Source organism: Caenorhabditis briggsae (assembly GCF_000004555.2).
Source record: "Caenorhabditis briggsae complete genome, chrV, whole genome shotgun sequence".
Taxonomy (NCBI): Eukaryota; Metazoa; Nematoda; class Chromadorea; order Rhabditida; family Rhabditidae; genus Caenorhabditis; species Caenorhabditis briggsae.
Window position 1 is genome coordinate 1,977,357 of NC_013488.2, and position 24,177 is coordinate 2,001,533.

At 39.3% G+C, this 24,177-nt stretch overlaps 9 protein-coding genes across 9 annotated transcripts; 5 read left to right on the top strand and 4 right to left on the bottom strand.

Moving 5' to 3' along the window:
- Positions 1-603: 603 nt before the first annotated feature.
- On the top strand, positions 604-1,686 carry Cbr-srh-22 (the record flags this gene model as incomplete). Its single annotated transcript, XM_002635509.1, has 3 exons — positions 604-910; positions 962-1,468; positions 1,511-1,686. 3 exons carry the CDS (start codon positions 604-606, stop codon positions 1,684-1,686), a joined length of 990 nt encoding a protein of 329 aa, XP_002635555.1.
- Positions 1,687-1,827: 141 nt separating this feature from the next.
- On the top strand, positions 1,828-4,689 carry CBG08868 (the record flags this gene model as incomplete). The annotated part of the gene is given in 3 exon segments (XM_002635510.1): positions 1,828-2,134; positions 4,074-4,396; positions 4,399-4,689. Coding segments are annotated over 3 exon segments (921 nt in total), but the record flags the coding sequence as incomplete, so codon positions are not given.
- Positions 4,690-4,891: 202 nt separating this feature from the next.
- On the top strand, positions 4,892-6,256 carry CBG08869 (the record flags this gene model as incomplete). Its single annotated transcript, XM_002635511.2, has 3 exons — positions 4,892-5,198; positions 5,247-5,753; positions 6,159-6,256. The coding sequence occupies 3 exons, from the start codon at positions 4,892-4,894 to the stop codon at positions 6,254-6,256; spliced, it is 912 nt and encodes a 303-aa protein (XP_002635557.2).
- A 171-nt stretch (positions 6,257-6,427) lies between these two features.
- On the bottom strand, positions 6,428-8,921 carry Cbr-str-205 (the record flags this gene model as incomplete). The annotated part of the gene is made up of 5 exons (XM_002635512.1): positions 6,428-6,522; positions 6,567-6,697; positions 8,027-8,211; positions 8,257-8,688; positions 8,727-8,921. 5 exons carry the CDS (start codon positions 8,919-8,921, stop codon positions 6,428-6,430), a joined length of 1,038 nt encoding a protein of 345 aa, XP_002635558.1.
- CBG26934 lies at positions 7,127-7,915 on the top strand (the record flags this gene model as incomplete). Its single annotated transcript, XM_045236678.1, has 1 exon — positions 7,127-7,915. The coding sequence occupies one exon, from the start codon at positions 7,127-7,129 to the stop codon at positions 7,913-7,915; it is 789 nt and encodes a 262-aa protein (XP_045098829.1).
- A 580-nt stretch (positions 8,922-9,501) lies between the features above and the next one.
- On the bottom strand, positions 9,502-10,760 carry CBG08872 (the record flags this gene model as incomplete). The annotated part of the gene is made up of 3 exons (XM_002635513.1): positions 9,502-9,767; positions 10,341-10,656; positions 10,725-10,760. The coding sequence occupies 3 exons, from the start codon at positions 10,758-10,760 to the stop codon at positions 9,502-9,504; spliced, it is 618 nt and encodes a 205-aa protein (XP_002635559.1).
- Positions 10,761-13,448: 2,688 nt separating this feature from the next.
- Cbr-sru-42 lies at positions 13,449-14,583 on the top strand (the record flags this gene model as incomplete). Its single annotated transcript, XM_045236679.1, has 5 exons — positions 13,449-13,817; positions 13,862-14,011; positions 14,228-14,331; positions 14,380-14,473; positions 14,521-14,583. The coding sequence occupies 5 exons, from the start codon at positions 13,449-13,451 to the stop codon at positions 14,581-14,583; spliced, it is 780 nt and encodes a 259-aa protein (XP_045093863.1).
- A 2,761-nt stretch (positions 14,584-17,344) lies between these two features.
- On the bottom strand, positions 17,345-19,204 carry CBG08875 (the record flags this gene model as incomplete). The annotated part of the gene is made up of 1 exon (XM_002635515.1): positions 17,345-19,204. The coding sequence occupies one exon, from the start codon at positions 19,202-19,204 to the stop codon at positions 17,345-17,347; it is 1,860 nt and encodes a 619-aa protein (XP_002635561.1).
- Positions 19,205-19,991: 787 nt separating this feature from the next.
- Cbr-str-211 lies at positions 19,992-23,363 on the bottom strand (the record flags this gene model as incomplete). Its single annotated transcript, XM_045236681.1, has 8 exons — positions 19,992-20,399; positions 20,597-20,955; positions 21,311-21,398; positions 21,441-21,665; positions 21,812-22,204; positions 22,585-22,726; positions 22,771-22,984; positions 23,165-23,363. The coding sequence occupies 8 exons, from the start codon at positions 23,361-23,363 to the stop codon at positions 19,992-19,994; spliced, it is 2,028 nt and encodes a 675-aa protein (XP_045093864.1).
- Positions 23,364-24,177: the final 814 nt, after the last annotated feature.

A 24,177-nucleotide genomic window follows, 5' to 3' on the forward strand; every position in this document is an offset into this window, starting at 1 on the left:
AGTTTGGCTGAAATTGTGTTTACGGCTCCGTTGAGAAATGTCATAATGATGTGGTGTAAATCAAAGAAGAGAACGACAGAGAACAAAATTATTAATAATAAGTTAAGTAACAAGAGGACTTCAATACTTTGATAATGGTTGTAATTTTTGGTGATAATATTTTTTGTCTTCGATATGAATAAATGTTTTTTTATTTCATGAAATTTTAAGGGAGGGGCGACTGGAGGTTTTTCTGAGTCATTAGAGTTACTGTATGCATTCTGACGTGACGGTGTACAATGATGATCGCACAGCGCGTGGCTATCGGCCGCTTGCGCCACCTCAGCTCGGCTGGTAGCAGCCAACACTTCCAGAATTCATTCTACAAGTTCAACTCCGCGATGGGCATATACGAATGAAAGTTCGGAAAAATCATTTTTCATGTATCCTTACATTTAATAGCAAAAAAATATGCTCATTTATGTTCTGCGACTAGTACATAAACCAAAATTTTCCATCGTAATTCAATTCTGCGCAAAAGGCGTGGGACAACATAATATCATAAAGGAAGTTTTCATATTGCCATATGACTTGATAGAGCAAAAAAACAAAATTCTTCCAAAAATGAACTGTCTCGATCCGGCTCCGGATACCTATCGAACCTTCACACACTCGTTACAGTTTATTAGTATTCCAACATATCTGCTAGTTTTGATATCATTGATTTTTATAAAGTCGAATGTTTTCACAACTTATCGGATCTTTTTGATTTGGCACTTATTGGAAAATGTTTCCTTCGAATTATATGCCGGCTGGATTGTGGAACCAGTTCTTCATGCTCCTTACACACTGATGAGAACTTCTGGAATATTGTCAAAAGCAGGAGTTGGTGGACTGGTACAAACCTTGATACTGTGCTTAGGGATACAATGTAATGTTTATATTTTTTCTAAAAATGTGTACTGTAATTTCGAGATTCCAGATAACGCCGTTTCGATAAGTGAAATGTTTTGGTTCCGATATAAAGCCAGTATCATAAATTACAAAGAGCGAGGCTACACCTATTTCCTTCGATTTCTAGTGAACGCTACAAGGTTCATTGCTATATTTGATGTTGTCTTCTGTACAGTAACCTTTGATGATGGATTCCGATTCCAACAAAAATACAAAACAGATCTTCTAAAACTCCACCCATCTGACACATTCCTCACATGCGACTCTGTTTATATCATGGTCCCTTTCGAAGATTATGTTTCCGCCGTATTTGTAATATCTTGGATTTTACAGTCTATTGTACTGTTTCTTTTTGTCTTTGGAATTTCCATTTTCGTCAAATTCAATCTCCCAAAAAGTGGTTCAGAAGCTACTTGGAAACTTCAACAACATCTAATGAGAAGTCTCATTATTCAAGCATCGATTCATGCAATAATGCTTGGAACACCCAACATGATGTTCGTTTACGCGTTTTTATTTGGCTACAAAAATGAGAGTAAGAATAAAAAGACATCTAGAAAAATTGTCCATTTTTCAGGTATAGCATACGCTGCATTTTTCTGTTTGACCACTCACGGATTCGCTTCTAGCTTGGCTATGATTATATTCACGAAACCGTTAAGACAGTATTTCCTGGTTTTGTTCAAGTTAAAGAAACCAGTTGCCAGCAAAACTTCGATAATTTCTGTGAATAAGAGAGCATCCGTTTTTTGAAACGCAATGAAATTTTATTTGATGTTTTGTTCTTTCGAAAAGTTCCTTGTTGCCAGTCACAAGGTGAAAATAATTGAGTTTCCTCCAAGTCCATAAAGTTATGATTTCTTTTTGCATCAAAGTCCCATATATCGCATTCTCATGAATTGCCTCGACTCACCTCCAGAAACTTATCGATTCGCTATGCACCTTCTCCAGCTAATCAGTAATCCCACTTATTTTATATCCCTAATATCTTTGATATTGATAAAGTCAAACGTTTTCACAACGTACAAACATTTCCTCATCTGGCATACGTTGCATAACTTTTTCTTCGAAGTGTATTCTATTCATCTAGTCGAACCAGCACTACATGCTCCGCACACTTTGATGCGTACAACAGGAATTTTATCGAAAGCTGGAGTTGGAAGTCTAGTGCAGACTTATATGTTATCTTTAGGTTTGGAATGTAAGTAGGGCTTCCATTTCTGTTGGACGAAATTCGGCCGCCGCTGACCGACCGCCGACCGAGCTGACCGAATTCTTGCATTTGCGCGTCAACATGCGAGTTTTTGCGTACGTAACGTTTGTTGAATAGTGTGTCGTAAACTAAAATACTGCATACCATTGATGGGAGGAATTTCCGTTTCCGTTTCCGTTTTCCGCCCGGTTTTTTGAGATTTTTTTCCTATTCCGTTTCCGCGGAAAAAAATTTACGTTTCCGTTTCCGTTTTCCAGAAAAAACGCCAACTTTTTTGAGCGGAAACGGAAAAAAATGTAAAAATTGACGAAAACATTGAACTGAAACTGGCTCGAAAAAAAGAATGGAAAGTGAGGCAAATATAATTTTTAAACGTTAAAAATAGTTTTATTTTCATGTTTGATGGGAAAAAATCTTGAAAAATAGACGAAAAAAATAAATTTCTGTTTCCGTTTCCGTTTTCCGCCCGATTTTTGACGATTTTTTTTTCCGTTTCCGTTTCCGGGCTCAGTATCCAAGGGTACATCGGAAAAGGGTACATCGAGTTCTTAGGGTACATTGGATCAGAGGGTACATCAGTTCTTAGGATACATCTGGGAGGTAGGTTCAAGGGGTACATCTGGCATTGGTTCTGAGGGTACATCGGAGAAAGGATCCCAGGGTACATCGACAAGTTCTTAGGGTACATCAATTAAAAATTTTGTAGTTTTCAACTGGAAGATATTTTGGTATAAACTGCACTATTTTGCTTGTTTTTTTTTGTCGATTTGTTTGAAAAAGTACAGTTTCTCATAGTTTTATTGATTGACCAGCAAGCTGGTGAGCCTTCGGCGCGATTCCATCTATTTTTTCAAATCTTCGTTTCTCACTTTTTCTAAATAAAAGGGTCACGTAAATATATATGTATTTTTCAATTTTTTCAAAAGTCTACAGACGGACACGAGGACGGACAGACGCCTCTAGCATTTTATTAATAAGGAAGATTTGTTTATTGGAGCTTGTATCCACAGAATGCAATAGATGTACTATTACATTTTGAGCCTGCCGAAAAAAAACAAATCCTTGGAATATCGCAACATGATGATACCTTCAAAAACAGCAAGAGGGCCGACCGGCGACATTAAGAGATGATTTTGAGAGCAAACTCATGTCAACAAAAAACCAGTTTTATTAAAAATTAATGAAAACTACTACTGTCTATTACGAATTATCTGGTCTTAGTTTCTGTATCCCCATCTTTCTGGCGCTTTTACATAGCGTTTCGGCAGTTTTCGTGGAATTGTGGACTGCAATGCACATTTGGCGAGTAGTCAAAAAAAATATGAAAAAAAAACTGTACTTTTTCAAACAAATCGACAAAAAAAAACAAATAAAATAGTGCAGTGTAAACCTTAATATCTCCCAGCTGACAACTACAAAATTTTTAATTGATGTACCCTAAGAACTTGTCGATGTACCCTGGGATCCTTTCTCCGATGTACCCTCAGAACCAATGCCAGATGTACCCCTTGAACCTACCTCCCAGATGTACCCTAAGAACTGATGTACCCTCTGATCCAATGTACCCTGAGAACTCGATGAACCCTCGATGTACCCTTTTCTGATGTACCCTTGGATACTGGGCCCCGTTTCCGCGGAAAAAAATTAACGATTCCGTTTCCTTTTCCGTTTTCCGTAAAATTTTTTTTACTCGTTTTTCTTCCGTTTCCGTTTTCCGCGGAAAAAAAATTCCCCTTTCCGTTTCCTTTTCCGTTTTCCGTATTTCGGTAAAATGCGTTTCCTCCCATCACTGCTGCATACGCAAACCCTCTCTGGCATTTCACCGCGCAAACTCACAAATTCGGTCGCCGGTCCGGCCGGTCGGCTAAGTTTTCTTACCGAATAGAATCCTTAACTGAAACTAATAAATAAGGAGCAAATATTTCAGATAATGCTTTAACAATAAGTGAAATGTTTTGGTTCCGTTACAAGGTTAGTGTCATAAACTACCGAGAACAAAAACACTTTCGACTTCTCCAACAACCAGCTGTCATTACAAGATTTATAGCTGTCTTCGCCACTCTTACCTGTATTCTCACATATAACGATGGTCTCCGCTTTCAACAAGAGCACAAATCCCGCCTACTAGAATTATACCCCTCTGACACTTTTATCTTATGTGATTCCGTATATCTACTAGTTGCATTTGGAGACTACACTTCTTCTGTATTCGTGGCAATATGGATTTTTCAGTCGCTACTTAGCATCTTGTGATGCCTGCGACCTTTTTTTTCATCAATATGAACATTCCTCAAACTGTGTCAGAAACTACTATGAAACTCCAACATCAACTGCTACGAAGCTTGATTATCATGGCGACGCTTCATTTAGTTTTTCTTGGAATCCCGAATGTTATGTTCGTTTACGCATTTCTATTTGGTTATGAAAACGAGGGCGTGGCTTATATCGCGTTCATCTGCGTGACTTACCATGGGTTTGCTTCCTGTCTAGCAATGATTATATTCACAAAACCGCTGAGAAGTTACATTTTGAGAATTTTCAAATTCAGAAAAGAGCGAGAAAACCACAGGAGTTCGACTGGATTAGTGAATCAGAATAAAAGACCTTCGATGTTTTGAGAATAAATCATTTTTATTTAAAACCCCATAACACAAAAATCACTCCACACAGCTGGAAATTAAGCCACCCATATGATTGCTTCCCGTTTTCCTTCTGTTTACACAACAAAGAACCAGAATCTATAATATGAATTGCCTTCAACCTCCGACTACAGCTTTTCGAGTTTTTATACACTCCATTCATATTTTTAGCGTTCCAACTTATTTTATAACACTGCTATCACTGATATGTGTGAAGTCAAGTGTCTTCAAAACCTATCGGTTGTTTTTGATTTGGCATGTTGTGGAGAATTTGTTATTTGAAATTTACTCATCATTTTTGATAGTTCCCGCCCTTCACCCACCGTTTACACTTATCAGAACAACAGGATTATTGTCTGAATTTGGGATTAATCCTATAATTCAGTTTTATATATTGGCTACTGCGATTGAGTGTAAGTTAATTTTTTTTTGAAGAAAGCTCCCAGACATGCTCTTTTCAGTCAATGGTCTATCCATGAGTGAGATGTTCTACTTCCGTTACAAAGCGGGTCTTCTCAACTATCGAGAACATCGATTTTCGTATTACTTCCGAGCATCTGTATACCTGACCAGAGCAATTTCCCTTATGGATATATGCTTTTGCATTCTCACATTCTCTGATGGATCAGAATTTCAACAAAATTACAGAGCTACTCTTGTTCAAACTAATCCACTTCTTCCCTTCTTATCTTGCCCAAATACCTATTCAGTTGTACCGTTCGCTGATTATGTTTCAACTATTGTGTTGGCATCCTGGATTTGTCAAACCGTTAATCTAACAGTTTCCATCCCTTTAGCAGTTGGTTATATGAGTGAAAATGTTCCTAAATCTATATCACCTGCCACGTGGAAGATTCAACAACAATTGATGTGGAGTCTGACGATCCAGGCAGGTATTCATGGAATCATGTTGGGTGTTCCGAACGCAATGTTCATCTATGCATTATTTTTTGGATTTATAGAAGAGGGTAAGGTTATGGGAGTGTCATTAAGGTTTCCAATTCGATTGGTTTAAAATCGGTCACCGCCGACCGAGCTGACCGAACTTGCACAAGTCTCTGACCACATATTCTATGTATTATTTAAGACTTGTGGGAGACTTGTGCAAGACTTGTGGTTGGCTTGTCTAGACTTGTGGGGTGGCTTGGCCAAGTCTTGCATTCTGTTGTTTCTGTTGTTATTGTAACGACACTAGACAAGGCCAAGTCTCCCACAAGTCTTAACTATTACATAGAATAATGTGCTCAGTGACTTTTGCAAATATTGGCGCCGACAACCGAATAGGTCGGCTGGGTCGGTGGTTGGTCGGTCGGCTAAACTTCTCGACCGAATGGATGCCTTAACTCTCCTAACGGATTAAGAAGTGTTTTCAGCTCCTGGATATGCTGCATTTGTGTTTCTGACTTATCATGGATTTTTGTCCGCTTTCTCTATGATTATTTGTACTCGACAATACGGGAATATTTATTGAGAGCGGTGAAAATCAAAAAGTATGGAAGTGCAAGTGTATCAGTTAGTAAAACTACCAAATGAAGACTTCTATGAGACAATAGACATTGTGTCAAATGTGCTTAATTTTGATCATGCTTTTTTGAGAAATTTTGAAAAATGGATTATAAATGGACCGTCTGTTGTGGTTCAATTAATTCCGTGTGGTCTCCACACTCATTGCCGCTGCTTTCGCTCTTGATGACTTTGATTTGCATGTCAAAAACTTCCAGACACCTTGAAACAAATCTAAAATCCCACATTTTTATTTTTCGCTCCTTTATCTCCCTTACCAATAATTGCCCTTCTGTAACTTGTCACAATAAACATAGTTGGCAATGGATCTATAGCGGGATACACAGCAATTGTCATTGACACCAAACTACTGAATTCCCCCAAGTCGAGGGAGCAGAATACGGTTGTAAATACAGGGTGGCTGAAAAGTATTGAGACACTTGTTATGATGGCTCTTGGCACCGTGCCAAGTCGTATTTTCGAAAAGTTTCGTATTATTTCGAAAATAGAGAGCGTATATAAGCCGACATTAGAGCCATTTCCCATCACTTTATCTCTTCACGAAGTTATGCGAGTTTCTCCTCATCGCCAAACCATTGCCAAGCTGTTCAACGACGGCATCTCCACCGGTGGCATCGCTCGAAGACTTCTTCTTCCGAGAGCAACTGTCTATCGAGTTGTGCAACAATTGAAAGATTGAGGACATGTGTTGGAGCTTAAGAAAAGCGGAAGACCTCGTACTGTCAACACTCGCCGGACTCGTGGCATCATCAAGAAGAGAATCACACGAAATGATGCGGAGCATGAACGGCATGAACCAAATGGCTTCATGAACCAAATGGCTTCATCGCTCGGAATCTCAAGACAATCGGTTCAATCCATTGTGAAAAAGGACTTGGGTCTGAACAGTTATCGGCTCCTTCGTGGCCAATACCTCACAGAACAGTCCAAGAAGAATCGGCTCGAAAAAGCGAAAAAGTTGCTCGACGCACTCAAGGTGCGCCGCCTCTCTGAAGTCATTTGGACTGATGAGAAAATTTTTACGGTTGAGCCGCTTCCGAACCGACAGAATGCTCGGCAATTGTTGTCAAAGGACGAAGCAAAGTCCCCAAAACGTCGTCTGGCCTACAAGAGACTTTTTCCAAAGTCAGTGATGGTGTGGGCTGGATTGACGTCGGAAGGTAAAGTCCCATTGGTTTTCATTGATAGAAATGTGAAAATCAACTCGGATGTGTACCAAAAGTTGGTGTTGATGGATGTTTTACGTCCGTGGGTCACTAGCCACTTTGGCCAGCAACCCTTCATTCTTCAACAAGATTGGGCCCCGTCCCATGGCTCGAAATCCACGAAAGCTGTTCTCGACGCTCATTTCCCTGGCTACTGGGGCAAGGACATGTGGCCCGCTTCCTCGCCCGATCTGAATCCACTCGACTTTTCCGTTTGGGGATATTTGGAGGAAAAGGTGATGGCTCGATCGCACCCAAATGTGGATTCACTGAAGGCCGCTTTGCTCAAAGCATGGGATGATCTTGACGATGACTACCTCCGGCGCACCGTCGCTTCTGTTCCAGCTCGTTTGAAGGCGTGCATCAAGGCCGAAGGCTCAAACTTCGAATATCTCCTCTGATATCTTTTCTATTACTATCATTTGTTGAAAAAATAAATCTGGTTCTTTTGTTGAAACTCCATTTTTGAAAATACAACAAAAAACAAGTGTCTCAATACTTTTCAGCCACCCTGTAGAATGGAAACGGGGAGTTGAAGCAGCACAACCGGAATTAAGGTTTGTGTTACCAGGGAATAGTATAATTGAGTTTGAAGTGATTTGTTTTTGTCTGATAAGAGCTGATTGTCGACGGTGTACTTTCGGATTTCTTTGAATAACAATACACCAAAATAGATGACAGTGAAAAATGAAGAGTTCTGGAAAAAAAATGATGTGAGGCGATGGCATAGGACTAGACTCACAATTATGACCATATCTACCAAAAGTCCGATTGCTGCTGGCCAATACATCTCACCACTTTCAGTAAATAAATACGGACCGATGTATACAATATTATTCAGTTTCAGATCCAAACTCTCGAGAAGATACGTTTCAATTAACCGGTTTGTAACATCTCTAGGTCCACAGAACAGTACAGCGATAGATCCCCAAATCACTCCATAAATTATTGGAATTGAGAACCAACAAAGGATTTTCCAGGAGCGGAATGTCTTTAGCATTTTATTCCCCTTGATAACAAGATAACGATAGATAAAGTGAATTCCAAAAAGTGCCATACAACTTCCATATAGGCCGCAATAGGCGCCAGAAAGAATCAATTGGATTTGTGGATCGAAGAACGCGGATTCAAGGCGAGTGATGATGAGAAAAGTGAAACCGGTATGGTGGAAAATCTAAAAGATATTAAAAAATACAGAGAATTGATTCTTACCGGTAAAACTAAAAAATCCATAGCTGCATAAATCACTTCCAGGATCGAAATGTAAATCATCAAATATTTATATGGACCCAATTCTTTAGGAGATTTATTGATGATCAGATAAATCAAGCAAACGTTCAGAAATAAGGCGATGCTGGCACATGACTTTTGTACCGCAACTTGGATGGTTTCAGTTATTGAGAACATGGTTAATGAAAATTTTTCAGAAAAAACTTGAAAATAAAGTGAATTTTGCTGAGAACCAAAATATCAACTGATTAACAGGAACGATGCGATTCCCTCCGGACGTTTCTGTCTGACGAGGGCACATGTCTGAAACCTTGTCTATAATTTTCAGATTGTTCAAAGATCTAAAAGTTCAAAGGATTATTTATCAAAAGTGCGGGATTTTCAATTCCTAATCAGTTTTAGTTTTCCTAACGCTAAATTTAGCTCGAATAAAAATCTTGAAAAGTAAGTAGAATGCTAATGCAGAAGATGAAGCCAAAAACAAAACAACGTCTAAATAGTAATGAGCAATTAGTCCGACTTGATTGATTTCTGGAACTTGAGATCGAAGATTTGGGAATCTGAAAACATGTATTCTAAATGTTCTAGAAACATTACAACTTACTGAATGGCAAACTCTAGATGCTTCATAAGATTCACTTTTGGATCAATAGGGTGATTTGAAAGAATTTTCAGAAGCTCTTGGGCTTTTTCTTGATACTTTGGATTTGTAAACATTTCTTTTATAGTTCTTGTTAATTTTTCTCCATCTTGTAGATCAAATTTGGGACACCGCTCCTCCATGCCTCGCCAGCATCCTTGCAATTTGATATCGATCTCCGAAAATTGGAACCATCAGAGCAGGTTTTCCAGTGTATGCGATTTCCATTGTACTTCCTAATCCTCCATGAGTCACGAATACTTTCATGCGCTTGTCGGATAGAAGTGCAGGCTGAGGGATCCATTTTTTGAAATGGACATTTTTGGGAAGCCTCTTTTCGAATTCAGCGTCACCCTTTTCATATTTCCAGATAAATGTGACATCTGGAAGTGATTCGAACATTTTGATCAATCCTGCTTTGAAGTTTTCAGGCATTTCAAAGGATCTAACAAGAGAGCCGGATGAGACCAAAACTGTGGATTCTCGTTCTTGCAAGATCTTCTCGTATTCTTCTGGTAATGGCCCCACATTTTCAGTTTTTCAAATCCATTGTAATTCCTCCAACATGAACAACAGTTGCTGTGGTGGGAACGGCAAAATCAAGGTAGGGATTGGTGATTAAAATTGGCGATTGTTTTACAAGATCCTTCCATGATGGAACAGGTCTCCCGAGAACGTTTTGGAATAGATCATTTTGATTTTCAAAAACTCTTGTGAATCCCAAGGTGTCAAAAAACTTTTGGTAGACGTCATTCAGGCGATCCAGAAATCCAGCATCCGGCGCACCTTTTGAACCATCTCGTGTAATTTATCCAAGGGCGGATGGTTGACCAAATAGTTATTTATCAATTCAAAACGAACTGTTGATAATATGGGTATGCATGGAAGTGCAAGAAAATGAGTGAGATCTGAAAAAGCGAAAAAATAGCTTTATTCGAATTTTAAACACGACTCACAAAATGGAGCAGCTCCAAATGTCTCAGCAATCGCCACATCGAATTTTCTGCTCTTTAATTCTGCATGCAAATTTGTATCCAAGTAGAGCTGCGTATCAGTTTTTTCGAACTTTTCCATGAACATTTTCGACATCGTAAAAGAAGAGAGAACTGGATTATTGAAAAGATGCGAGTCCCACAACACTGAAAAGTTATCAGCTTCCGATTTCAATAATTCTTCATAATGATCCAGATAGTAGTTGATAATCTCGATATTCTTGCTTTTAACCAACCCGTCAAGGTTTTTCATAGCAATATGGAATGGTTGGAATAATGTCTGAAATGGGACAAACTTTTTAAAGAAATTCCTCAAGAATTTCAGTTATTATATGAGCTCAAACTCACCACATTGTGTCCATGGTCGGCTATAACATCAGCCATTTTACTTATAAACTTGACATGACTGTACCCCAAAATCGGGTTGATAATCAAAATATTTTTAGTGTGAACAACTCCGAATAAGAAAAACGTTAATGTAAGTAGACTATGCATTAGGGCGGAATACACAACTGGATGAGGAATTTATTGGTCTTTTTATACAGGGTGGCCGATAATGATAGGACGTTTCTAACCGTCTCCCATTTTTCAGAAAAACGTTTTTTTAACTGTAATAACTTTTCCAAAAAATTCAAAATATATAAGAATTTTCGTTTTATGACAAGTAATCATGATTAGAATCACGAGCTTTGACGGAAGCATCCAAACGAATCATAAAAAAATGTGGCTGTGCGGCGGCTGTAGTTGACGTCGATATCGCCCCAGAACTTTTGAAATGGACTTCACAGAAAGTCCAAAAAACTATAGGAGATTCCTGAGATTTTGCTCTCCAAAAGTCTCTATACATTGAAGTCCATCGGATTGAAATCCGTGAAGTTAGAGGACCTTCAATCGTCGCCAAGTTTTCTAGGAAAATGAGCGTCAAAGACCGCAATTGTGGATTACGATCCACAAGACGGTGCTGAGTCTTACGGATGGTATTAAAGATGTCCAACAAACTTCTGAGTGGTTCAGGGCAACAAGTTATGCATCAAAACTGTCATTTGGTAGACCTGTGAGCCGATTTTTACCAAAAATCAAAAAATTGGTACTGGTTGCCGTGATTTTATCCCAAACCTTGACATTTTTACGGAAAAGGCAATTTGAATATAAAATACGTTCAGGAGAATTGTTATCATCTTTTGGTAACAAAAATGTGTTTTGACCTTGGTATTGCAAGGTCCAGGGTTCAAAAATCGTCAAATAGGATTTAAACATTTGTAGTTACCGTGTCTACCATAAACTGTTCCTTTCTTATACATTATTGTTCCTGATCCCGACGGTTTGGAAGAGTTTCATCTGTGAAACCCTTAACGTCACCCCAGATCTCGTCTGACAACGCCGCAGGTGTGGTGTGAAAAAAGTTTTTTGCATTTTTCGCGTCTGCAGGCCCCGGATGTATAAGAAAGGAACAGTTTATGGTAGACACGGTAACTACAAATGTTTAAATCCTATTTGACGATTTTTGAACCTTGGACGTTGCAATACCAAGGTCAAAACACATTTTTTCGCCGAATTTGAAGTTTGATGATCCCCCGAGTCTGGTGAATGTTCAAAGTCAATGGTGGTCTTCATTTTGGCTTTAATAGGTTCCTTTGATCCTTTTGAATATTTTCAAAAACATTTCAGACACTTTATGAGGAAATTCCAAGTCTTCTGGCCACATACGCCAACACGTGCACTCCCTCTCGAGTAAATTCGCGATGTGGGTTGGTGTGGAGAAGTCTTCATAAATCCGAACAAAAAACAAAATGATACGAAATGGTATAAATCATTGCCTATAGAGGGTCCCTACTTTCTATTAGTTTTTAAAGTTTTCATAATTTTTCCTTGGCGCCTGGCCAAGGAGCCCTCAAAAAAACGTCCTATCATTATCGGCCACCCTGTACACCGACAATTAATGTACGGTTTGTGTCAAATGTACAGATAGAAGATTTTCAAATTCTTGTAGTATGTAGCCTAGTGATAAAATGGAAAAGGATACATTTCTGCTTTTGATATAATTTTTATTGAAAGACATCAGTTGAAGAACAAACGAGAAGGAAAGATGAAAATGCATATTTGCAACCGGGCCTTGAGATAGTTTCTTTTAGAATGAATATTTTTAGACCAACTAAATTAGATATGATAGAACTTAACGACTACTTTAAAATGATACTATTTGGAAAACTGTGTCTTGTCTATGAACAAAGTTACAGATCATAAAGTGGCCGGGCCTTGTCGCGAAGGCCCGGCCGTGTCTCCGTTTTTTGTCTGTAACTTTTTTCATAGACAAGGCATAATTCTCAAAATAATATCATTTTGAAGTACTCGTTGAGTTCTATCATATCTAATCTAGTTGGTCTAAAATTATTCATTCTCAAAGAAACTATGGCCGATCCCGCAAAGGCCCGACAAAGGCCCGGTTGCAAGTACGTGAAAACGGGTTGTATAAATTATAGGCTTTATATTACTGTAGTTAGTATGTGATAACGGAACATTGAACTTCTATTTCCCATTCTTAATTTATGGCTACACTTGACACAACCTTGAAAGTTTAGTCGTTGATTCCCAATACAAATTGAGAAAAGGGAAAGAGGTTAATCGATTGGAACGTGTTCTCCTTCAGGTGAAAAGTGAATAAAAACAAAAATAAATCCAGAAAATACAATTGTAAATTTTATAATATAATCGATGCTTCTGTTTTTTTTTCGAAATCGAAAATTCCTGCATTCTCACATAATTTTCTCGTTGATCAGAGACCAATTTTTCTTTATTTTGAAATTCTGCGAATATAAAGAATGTCTTAAAATGCTCAGAGAGTCTCGCTGCTGGTTCAATTAGAATTCAATTTGTCCCATAGAATTGAAAATTTTATGTTGACGAGATAGCAAAAATTACGGGGCAAATCTTTAATGTATTCTAGATTCCTCTGCTTCGCTTTTTCGTATTATAGCTTTAGGCAGCTCCCACAAGATGGATAACTTCACCTACCAACCGATACATAGTTACCCAATCCAATATTCCAACTTCCAATACCGTCTGAATTGTATAATGATTATACCAATTTTCATGGCTTTCTACAGTATTCCTTGCTTATTTTTTCTATTCAAAATCACATTTTTCTACTTCTCCCGCAATAAAGCTATCAAAGAAGCTTCCCTGGATTTGGAGCTTTTTCAACTATTTCTATTCATGCAGTTTTCTAATTTCATTCTAATTTTTGCGGATTTTCTAATTTTTCGAATTCCATTTACAGGAATTTTCACAAATTTTTGTATTCTTTGGAACCCACAATTCTTCATGGAAAGCTTCGTGTTTTTGTTCTATTTTGGATTTTATACATCTCAAATGTTTACACCTTTGTTTTGCGGAGCGCGAGTAGCAATTATGTATAATTTGAGCAAACGGAAACTGAGAAAAGCAAGTTTATTGAGTAGGAAAATCTTTGAATATTGGCATTTCAGATTGTAAAAATAACATCATGTGCAATTATGTTTTCCGGATTTCTTCTGGCTCTACCTCACTTTTTAGCTCGAGGAGAGTGCATTCAAGTGGATAAACCTCTTCCGTTTGGTTCAATTTTTATCACTTCAAGCATTCATTTTAATCATTTTGTGAGTAATTTTATTAAATTTTAACTTTGAGCCTATTTATCTCGGTTCCTGTAAAAGATATCAAAAAGTGGTCAACTGATAAACATTTTATCATAATATCACCAAAATTTTATCAATTAACACAATTTTGAAATCTTTCAGAGGAACCGAGATACATTGTCTCAAAGTTACAGTAAGATAACGGTAAGTTAGTAAGATTTAAAACCCCACTTTCAGCAAAAAATCGGATTCGGCAACTTTGTTCTAAACGTTTTTATTACGGCATCAATAATTTTTCTAAACTGCCTAATGGTCCAAAAAATCAGACAAAGGAAATTAATGTCAGTTTTGAAAGTTTTTACAAAAAAAACAATTTAAAAAAATTACAGAAATGTCCGAAGTTCGAACCTGAAAATTGAGCGAACTCTAACAGGGACTATGATTATTTTACTGTTCCCTCTCATCATGAATCTTTTGGTAGCGGTAAGTTTATAAAATTTTTTTCTAACATATGCCGTAAAACCTATTAGAAGAGCACCCAAACTGTCAAGTTTGAGCTCAATTATCTCAATTCCTATGGAAGTTCCTATTGATATTCCTATTGATATATGTTTTATCAGCTCATAACTTTAATCTATCTTTGACATGAACCGAGGAAAATTAGCTCAAAGATGCCCTTCTATTACAGGTTTTACGGTATGGTTAATTTCCAGCTCGGCGAGCTCTTCGAAGTCACATTTTTCTCGTATCTCCTCCTGCTCCGGTCTATCTTCTTGGATGCTCGATTACATATTGTTTCCTGTTATTTTTATTTCACTCATCCAGTTTTTAAAAAACAGAATGTTGAATTGCGGATGTTGTGAAGTTTGCGCAGAACAAATTGGAATTTATTGTTGATTAAAAACTCTAACAGGATAACAGAGTGCCACCCATGCTGTTAACTTCGAGCTTATGTATCTCATTTTCAGTGAAAGACATCAAAAAGTGATCAACTGGTAAAATGTTTATCATAACAGCAGAAACATTTTATCAGTTAATCATTAATTGATATCTTTCACAGGAAATGAGATATGTGGGATCAAAGTTAAAGTTTTAAGTGGCCTTCTTTTCTAGTTCTGTCCAGTGGTTGAAACGCGAGAAACATTCTTGGAATTGAATTTAATAAACATAATTGAACTCAAAAACTTATTCCTCAAAGTTGGCACAAAGTAAATCAAAGCCAGAGGGTTCAGTGCTGGAAATGTGGACACAGCGATCCCAGCAGCAAATTGAAGCCATCTAGATTTTTCAAACTAAGTTCAAATTGATTTTTTTGACTTACCGCCCGAAGTCCAGCGCAAAAATTGGCTGGTACCATGAAATGATACATGGTGCGAAGCTGACACAAGTCGGGATTGCAGCTTGTACTATTAGCGCCTTGACCAGTTGAGTTTGGAGCTCTTCTGACTCATGTCAGCACTTTGTTTACTCAGCTTGTACCAAATTTTGTAGCCAAAATAAAAGATGAGAGCCAACGAGACGAAAGAGAGAATCGACAAGAACAAAATTCCAAATCATGACTTGAACATTGCATCGTCAGTTCCTTCCTGTATGAATCTTTGTGAAAAACGGTCAATTATTTGTTCTCCTTACAAAGTACTGCACTATGATTATAGACATATTCAAGACATCTTGTCCATGATGCTCAAACATTGATTCCCGAATATATAGACGCCTGGAATAGTCCCCACCACAGTACTAATAACAGAAAAATGTCCAGTAGATAAGATGTAAAATGCAATAGAATACAGCGGTAAGGAGACCATAGGGCATAAAGTATCTTGTGTTGACAAAAATCCGGGTTCCCCGCAGATAATTGTCAACCTGAAAGCAGAGTAACTCAGGGTCTACCGATTTTCATCGCAAAATCCCCCTGAATTACTTGCTTTGATTATTCAGTCACTATTTTCCCTTATTTCCGATATTATTCTGTGAAATTATTCTTTCTCGCATTCATTCAATGCGAATATTCATATTTGAACTACCACTACTTTTACCCTTTTAAAGGCTCACCCGCGTGGCGAGACCCGCGACGCCAGCCGACAGGCGCCGCGCACTCTCCGCGCGCGCAGTCGTCTCTTGCGTCCGGGCACCGCTGTTCCGCCGGTAGCTCCAAGGACTTTTTAAACAATTTTACTTCCAGGTTTTCCCCCTTTTTGTACGTTTGGCTATCAGAGGTTTGACCAGCTCCAGTTTCGTGGGTCCGCAAGGTTTCCTGGCGGCTCCGCCGTCAGGTTTTAGCCCTACACCATTATTCCCCCCTTTTTCTGTTCTTGCTGGTATTTCCCCTTTGATTGTCTTTACCGTTTGTCTTGGCCCCATCCTTTTCTCTCTAATAAATGGGTCAATGATACTTTGTGTACTGTTTTGTATTTGCACCGCTTATCTCATACACACTTTCAGGTTTTTAGGGCGCGCTACAGGCGCGCGAGCACTCTCGGGTTAGGACATAGGATCGGTCTCGACTGACTGAGGATCCGCTGTCAACATCTTGTTAGAAATTGATTATTGAATAATACAAAATATCGATATAAGAAGTACTCTCCAACTGCGTACTCTCCAGAGATGAAACTACAGCGGAAGGCAATGAGGATTTGATTGAATTCCGAGTGCTGAAACGTTTAAATGTTTATAAAAGGAAACATCGTTCACCTACCTGCGAGAACAATCCATCAGAAATGAACACTGAAAACGCATGACGATAAATCAGTACACACTATAAAATCTGTTATCATATTATCATAAAACATGCCTTGATTGACGTTACCATGGAAACCAACATATCCATTAGAGAAGTGGCCATATTGAAAATTGCGAAATAGAGTAAAAGATAACGATAGTTTCCCAGTTGAAGTTTTTTATCGGTCCAAACGATGTACATGCATTTATACTTGGAAATATTGTATTTTTTGTTTTTGCTGACTCAGTTATTTTCCGGGGAATACAAAAGTTTAAGAAATGACAAACTCTTTACGAGGAAATAAGTAACTTACATACGGGGGCGAAATTAGTTGAAAATCACTATCGGAACTCCGCATAAGAGCTATTTTTATAGTTTAACCCAAGGTAAGTTGAACTGAAAACAGCTTATGATTTAACACATGAATGGAATCTTCGCCTTCGTTTGGTACATGTCTTAACTTTGTCTACGGTTTTTTTTTTCAATCCAACTGTCACAAAGCTTGAACGATCATAAAATAATCAAAAGTGCGCATTTTTGATAACTTTCAAATTTATTACAGACTTTGTAAATATGTCGAAAAAAACTTAATACATATTATATCGAAACAATGTTTCTTGTTGAAGTCACGTTTCTTAGAAGATGAAGAAACGGGTGTCTCCCGTGTCAGCGTAGACGGCGTCAATTGGATTGACATCAATTCCTTGGGTTCCCTTTGGTTGATCTTCTGCAGCTCTGGCTGGACGCTTCTTCTCCTCCTCAGCTCCTTGGGTTCCCTTTGGCCGATCCTCAGCAGCTCTAGCTGGACGCTTCTTCTCCTCATCAGCTCCTTGGGTTCCCTTTGGCTGATCCTCAGCATTTCTAGCTGGACGCTTCTTCTCCTCATCAGCTCCTTGGGTTCCCTTTGGTTGATCCTCAGCAGCTCTAGCTGGACGCTTCTTCTCCTCATCAGCTCCTTGGGTTCCCTTTGGTTGATCCTCAGCATCTCTGGCTGGACGCTTCTTCTCCTCATCAGCTCCTTGGGTTCCCTTTGGCTGATCCTCAGCATCTCTAGCTGGACGCTTCTTCTCCTCATCAGCTCTTTGGGTTCCCTTTGGCTGATCCTCAGCAGCTCTGGCTGGACGCTTCTTCTCCTCATCAGCTCCTTGGGTTCCCTTTGGCTGATCCTCAGCATTTCTAGCTGGACGCTTCTCCTCCTCATCAGCTCCTTGGGTTCCCTTTGGTTGATTCTCTGCAGCTCTAGCTGGACGCTTCTTCTCCTCATCAGCTCCTTGGGTTCCCTTTGGTTGATCCTCAGCATCTCTGGCTGGACGCTTCTTCTCCTCATCAGCTCCTTGGTTTCCCTTGGCTTGATCCTCAGCAGCTCTAGCTGGACGCTTCTTCTCCTCATCAGCTCCTTGGGTTCCCTTGGGTTGATCCTCTGCAGCTCTGGCTGGACGCTTCTTCTCCTCATCAGCTCCTTGGGTTCCCTTGGCTTGATCCTCAGCAGCTCTAGCTGGACGCTTCTTCTCCTCATCAGCTCCTTGCGTTCCCTTGGGTTGATTCTCTGCAGCTCTGGCTGGACGCTTCTTCTCCTCATCAGCTCCTTGCGTTCCCTTGGGTTGATTCTCTGCAGCTCTGGCTGGACGCTTCTTCTCCTCATCAGCTCCTTGGGTTCCCTTTGGCTGATCCTCAGCAGCTCTACCTGGACGCTTCTTCTCCTCATCAGCTCCTTGCGTTCCCTTGGGTTGATTCTCTGCAGCTCTGGCTGGACGCTTCTTCTCCTCATCAGCTCCTTGCGTTCCCTTGGGTTGATTCTCTGCAGCTCTGGCTGGACGCTTCTTCTCCTCATCAGCTCCTTGGGTTCCCTTTGGCTGATCCTCAGCAGCTCTACCTGGACGCTTCTTCTCCTCATCAGCTCCTTGGGTTCCCTTTGGCTGATCCTCAGCAGCTCTACCTGGACGCTTCTTCTCCTCATCAGCTCCTTGCGTTCCCTTGGGTTGATTCTCTGCAGCTCTGGCTGGACGCTTCTTCTCCTCATCAGCACCTTGGGTTCCCTTGGGTTGATTCTCTGCAGCTCTGGCTGGACGCTTCTTCTCCTCATCAGCTCTTTGGGTTCCCTTTGGCTGATCCTCAGCAGCTCTGGCTGGACGCTTCTTCTCCTCATCAGCTCCTTGGGTTCCCTTTGGCTGATCCTCAGCATCTCTAGCTGGACGCTTCTTCTCCTCATCAGCTCCTTGGGTTCCCTTTGGCTGATCCTCAGCATCTCTAGCTGGACGCTTCTTCTCCTCATCAGCTCCTTGGGTTCCCTTTGGTTGATCCTCTGCAGCTCTGGCTGGACGCTTCTTCTCCTCCTCAGCTCCTTGATTCATTGTTGGCTTCTCATCTGTGTGTCTGGCTGGACGCAATGGAGCACTATCACTATGAAGTCCCAGATGAGAAGTCTTCGGATCAATTGGCATAGCATGAAAGTAAGCCACGAATGCGGCTAATAGAAGAATGTGGAACGATTTCATTTTCGAGTTGACAATGCTTTCTGTATTCAACCCTCCGGTTATATAGTTTCGGAAAAAGGCGGTAACCTCTAGTTGTTTACCATGTCGAAAGCAAAGGAAATGGATATCCGCAGAACATGGAAAAAGTATCACTCGTTATTCGTCGAATATTTTTTCACTTTCTGGAAGTTTAGGTGCAAATTTTCTACAAGAAACGTCTCACATGGCTTTTTGTTTTGTTCTGTTTTGTAACTCGCGGGCATACTACAGAGAATGTACATATTCGTTGAATGGAAATGGCCTTCCGAGATACGCCATTTCTTATCAGAATACAGAATCACGTCATTCATTTCGGAATAGGGTGAAGGAATCGAAAATCAGATGGAAGGAAAAGAGGAAGACATCAAATCAGAATATTTTTATTTTTCAGTTTAACTGTAGATCTAGCAGATTTTTTCACTTGTATCTGCTGCATATTTATTACCGTACTTGCTCTAGTAGAAGCTCAGCCTATACGTAGACTTTGAGATCAATTATCTCGGCTCCTACAAGAGATATCAAAAATGTGTAAACTGATAAAATGTTGATCATAATATCACTAATATTTTATCAGTGGACAGATTTTGCTTAAAGTGCAGCTTTTTTCTCCAGTGTATATATTTACTTAAGTCATTTGACTATTACCAGACAACCTATAATTAATAGAAAATTTTAGAAAATAAGATCACCTTGAGAGCAACAACTACCAGATCAAAAAATTACAAAAATAATATTTATTCATATGGAACAGAATTCAGAAAAAAAAACTTCACATGACGCCATTTGAGCATTTAACTGTAGGTTGTGCCTTCACCAATAGCTTCCCAATTTTCGTTTTTCTGAATTTCGAGCATTTCTTCTGTACAAACTTCTTGATAGCATCTCGATAACTGGAGATTATTAGAATCGTCGGAATCGGGTCGAGTGCGGGGAACAAAGCGATAGAAAACGAAACCAGTCCACTTAAATGGCCAGCATCCAACTCGAAAAACGAGAACATGAACATTGTGAGAGCCGGAATGTGCATGAGGAAAATTGGAATTATTGTTTGAGCAACGAGAGCGTAGAATAGTTGATTTTGAATGCTTTCCAAATGAGAAGACGTTGTAGTTAGTATGTTGCGCATTTTGTTCCAGCACTTGACCCCATAGAAAACCACGATGAACATGGAGAGATTCTAAAATATAGCTTACTCTATACGTGCACATTGAGCCCAATTATCTCGGTTCCTACTAAGGCTATCAAAAATATTTCAACTGATAAAATACTTTTGATAATGTGATAAAGAGTTTATCAGTTGACAACTTTTTGATATCTTGTACAGGAACCGAGAAAAGATGGCTCAAAGTCAACGGTCCCCGAGTTCTATTTTACAATGCTCATGGAGTCTAGACAAACTCCTACAAACGACGGCCAGTAGATCAAATCCTCTCCTACATCGTTCTTCTCATAAAAATACGGAGCAAAGTATACAATTTGGTCAATGTCCAGGCTCAGTTTCTCTTGTACACCGTATCTCAAATAATCGCTGGAACCTTTACGAGGATAACAAGGGAAATATCCGACCAACGCCCAAATCAAGCCAATTGAGAATGGGATGACGAGCCACCAAAAGATTTGCCGGCCTTTGAAATAGCTGAGATTTTGAGAGTTTCCGGTGATGACCCAGTAACGGTAGACATAGTGTAGACTGAATATGGCCATTGAGGATCCGAAGAATCCACAGTAGATCACTGAAAAAAACGTGTCTGAAGCATACCACAATTTTTGAACCAACTAAATTGAATGTAATAGAGTTGGACGAGTGCTAAAAACTGATTATACTTGAAATACTGTATATTGTCTATGAACAAAGTTACGAACCAAAAGCTGTCTGAGCCACACTGTCACAGTTTTATGACCTTGCAACTTTGTTCATAGACAAGGTACAGTATTCCAGATATCATATATTTGTAGTACTCGTCAAGTTATATCATATCTATTCTAGTTGATTTAAAAATATTGATCCGAAAGAAACTATGACAGGGCTCATGGAGGGTTTACAAGTATGATCTGAAGCATACTGTACACAGAGTTCTGTAAACTGACCTGCCATAATCTCCCAAAATTTCTTATCAATTTTTGAGTTCGTCGTATTCACAATGAGTGTAAAGGTCGCACGAAACGAATAGAAAATCTGAAAATCCAATTTTCTGAAATCTCTTTTCTACCTTCCTACCGGCTGCACAATCAAATCAAGCATCGCATAAACCACCTCAAACATCGAAATGAACAACATAAGATGCTTATAATCACCGATATCTTTTGGTGAGAAATGAGTAATAAGGTAGATCAAAAGAGAGTTTGAAATTGTTGCCAGAATAGCAGCGATTATTTGAAAAGCGTATTGACTATTCTCCCAATCGATCATTCTTTGAGAAATTAGGAGGAAATAGAGGGATAACTGAAGAATAATACTGAAAAATAAAACTAATACCAGGTAACGAGTCTCGCCAATCCTTTAGGGACTTGTACATACTTATAATTAAAGTCTTTCATAACTAAAACACATGACGACATGTCATCAGAAATCTAGAAGGTGACTCAGACGGTTCTGACGTGAGATGGGTGTGTGGATATTGCTCCTGGAGCTATGCATCTAGCGATCGCATTCAGAAAAAGTACCAGATACGACTGGATAGCATTTCGATAGCTCTTCACAATGATAAGTGTGGGAAGTGGATCGATTGCAGGGAACAAAGCGATTGTGACGGTTACTATTCCAGATAGTGGTCCTACATCAACCTCGAGAAAAGTTAAGATGAACATTGCAAATGCGGGAATGTGCATTAGGAATACTGGAATCAGAGTTTGGGTGACCAGGGAGTAGAAGAGTTGGGTTTGAAGAGATTTGTATTGTTGGGAAGAAGCCATGTCTTTGGATTTGCGAAGTGTGGAGTAGCATTTAAAACCAAAGTAGAATGCGGTGGCGATGGAGATGTTCTGAACTTTGGTCTTGGTTTTTTTAATATCCTACAAGCCTCTCTTGGAGCCGCTACCAGCTGAGCTACGGTGGCTCGTATATTTTTTCTCGTGTTTTCCTGAATAGAATTCCGACACCGCTGATTGTGAGTAGCAACGCAAGTTCAATTTGAAGCTCTCGCGTTAACATTAACGCTAGTTAAAGTATCTATCGAACAAAACACAGTGGAATCGAAAACCAATGATCAGGTGTACATATTTAAGCGTCTAGTATTTTCTATGAATTTCCACCCCACGGGATTCATAAATCTAACAAAAACAATACAGGCGGGGTACAGTACTTGAACTGCAGTACCTAAACTGTACCAGGAAACTAGTTACTTCCCAGTAATGTCACTTACAATCAAAATCGAGTCAATAACGATTGACAAGAACGACGGGAGATAGATCTCGACGGTTCCATTTTCACTTTTCTCGTAAAAGTAGGGAGCAATATACAGATTGTCTTCGACGGTAAGGTTGAACTCGTCTAGAAGGCTTTTTCTGAATCTTGAGATATTTGAATATATTTTTGTTCGGTACTGTACCTCAAATACTGATCACTTTTTGGTCTGGGAGCACATGGAAAATAGGCAGCAAGCCCCCAGATGGATCCACAGCATACTGGTATCATCAACCAAAGCAGAATTTTGAAACCACTGAAACTTTCAATCCATTCGTTCCCACTGACTACCCAGTAACGATATATGAATTGGATGCTGAATATGGCAAGCAGAGAGCCAAAGATTTCGCAGTAAATGGCTGGAAATCTGTATCTTTCAGGCTCGATTCTAGTAGAAAAACTTACAGATCAAAACTTTTAAAACTCCGTAGCCAAGATACGAATCAACAGCATTGACAACGATGACGAAAGTTGAGCCGTAGGAGTAGAAGATCAAAAGAAAAGTTGTGGAGTTATCAATAAAGCACGTTTCCCCACACTTACCGGTTGCACAATAATTTCCAGAATGGTGAAAACGATTTCAGTAGTTGCTGTATAGATAATCAGCAACTTATAGACGCCCAAATTGTTTGGTGACTTTTTCAGGACCAAATGAATTAACGAACCGTTCAGAATTAGTGCGAAAAGGGTACTAATGTGTTGGGTAATGTTCTGAAATGCCTGCCATTTGGAAGACATTTTAGGGTGCTTCTATGATTCGGAAGTTTGATGGCTTCCGGGCAGTGTTGTGTTTTTGTTTGGTGTTCATGTTCTCAGAATCGAGACGTTTTATTTCTGTTATAGGAAACCAGGAAACATCTTGTTATCGCTAGCGGTATGGTCTCGAAAACAGCAAATCTTCTGGGATTTAACTTTATTTGGTACAAAACGATCAGGACACGCTTGGCCTGGTTCAATTAATACACAGGGATAATTTGAATCAAATTTATCGGAAAAATCGTTGTAACATTGAGAAAATAGAGACATTATAATCAAAACATGCTTGAAGTACGGTAGTTTCCGCACTTGCGCCTTTAAGAAAAATTGAGTATAACATATGACGACATGACATCAGAAATGTGATGAGGGTGACTCAAACAGGTCCGAGATAAGATGGGTTTGTGGATGTGGCTCCTGGAGAGTGGCTCCATGAGATGCATCCAACGATTTTTCATAGAAAAAAGGTTAGATATTATTCTTGTGCAAAAAAAATTGGAGTTGTGGCCGAATTTTCACACAAGTTAGGCCACCGTATTTCAAGGAGAATTTTCGAAAACACAGCCGGCAAACGAGTGCTACCGTAACCCAACAATAAATATTATCCTTGTCAAAGAAAAAAAAGGTTGAGTCGAAGTGTATGCGATGTTTGTAAACAAATATCTGAAAGCGTAAACAACCTGAAACAGTTGAAACGAGTGCGACAGTAACCCGGCGGGGAAAATATTAAATTTACTCATTTTTTAGCTTTTCGCATACTGTCTATTCAATTAAACGTGGGCGCGCCGCAGGTTGC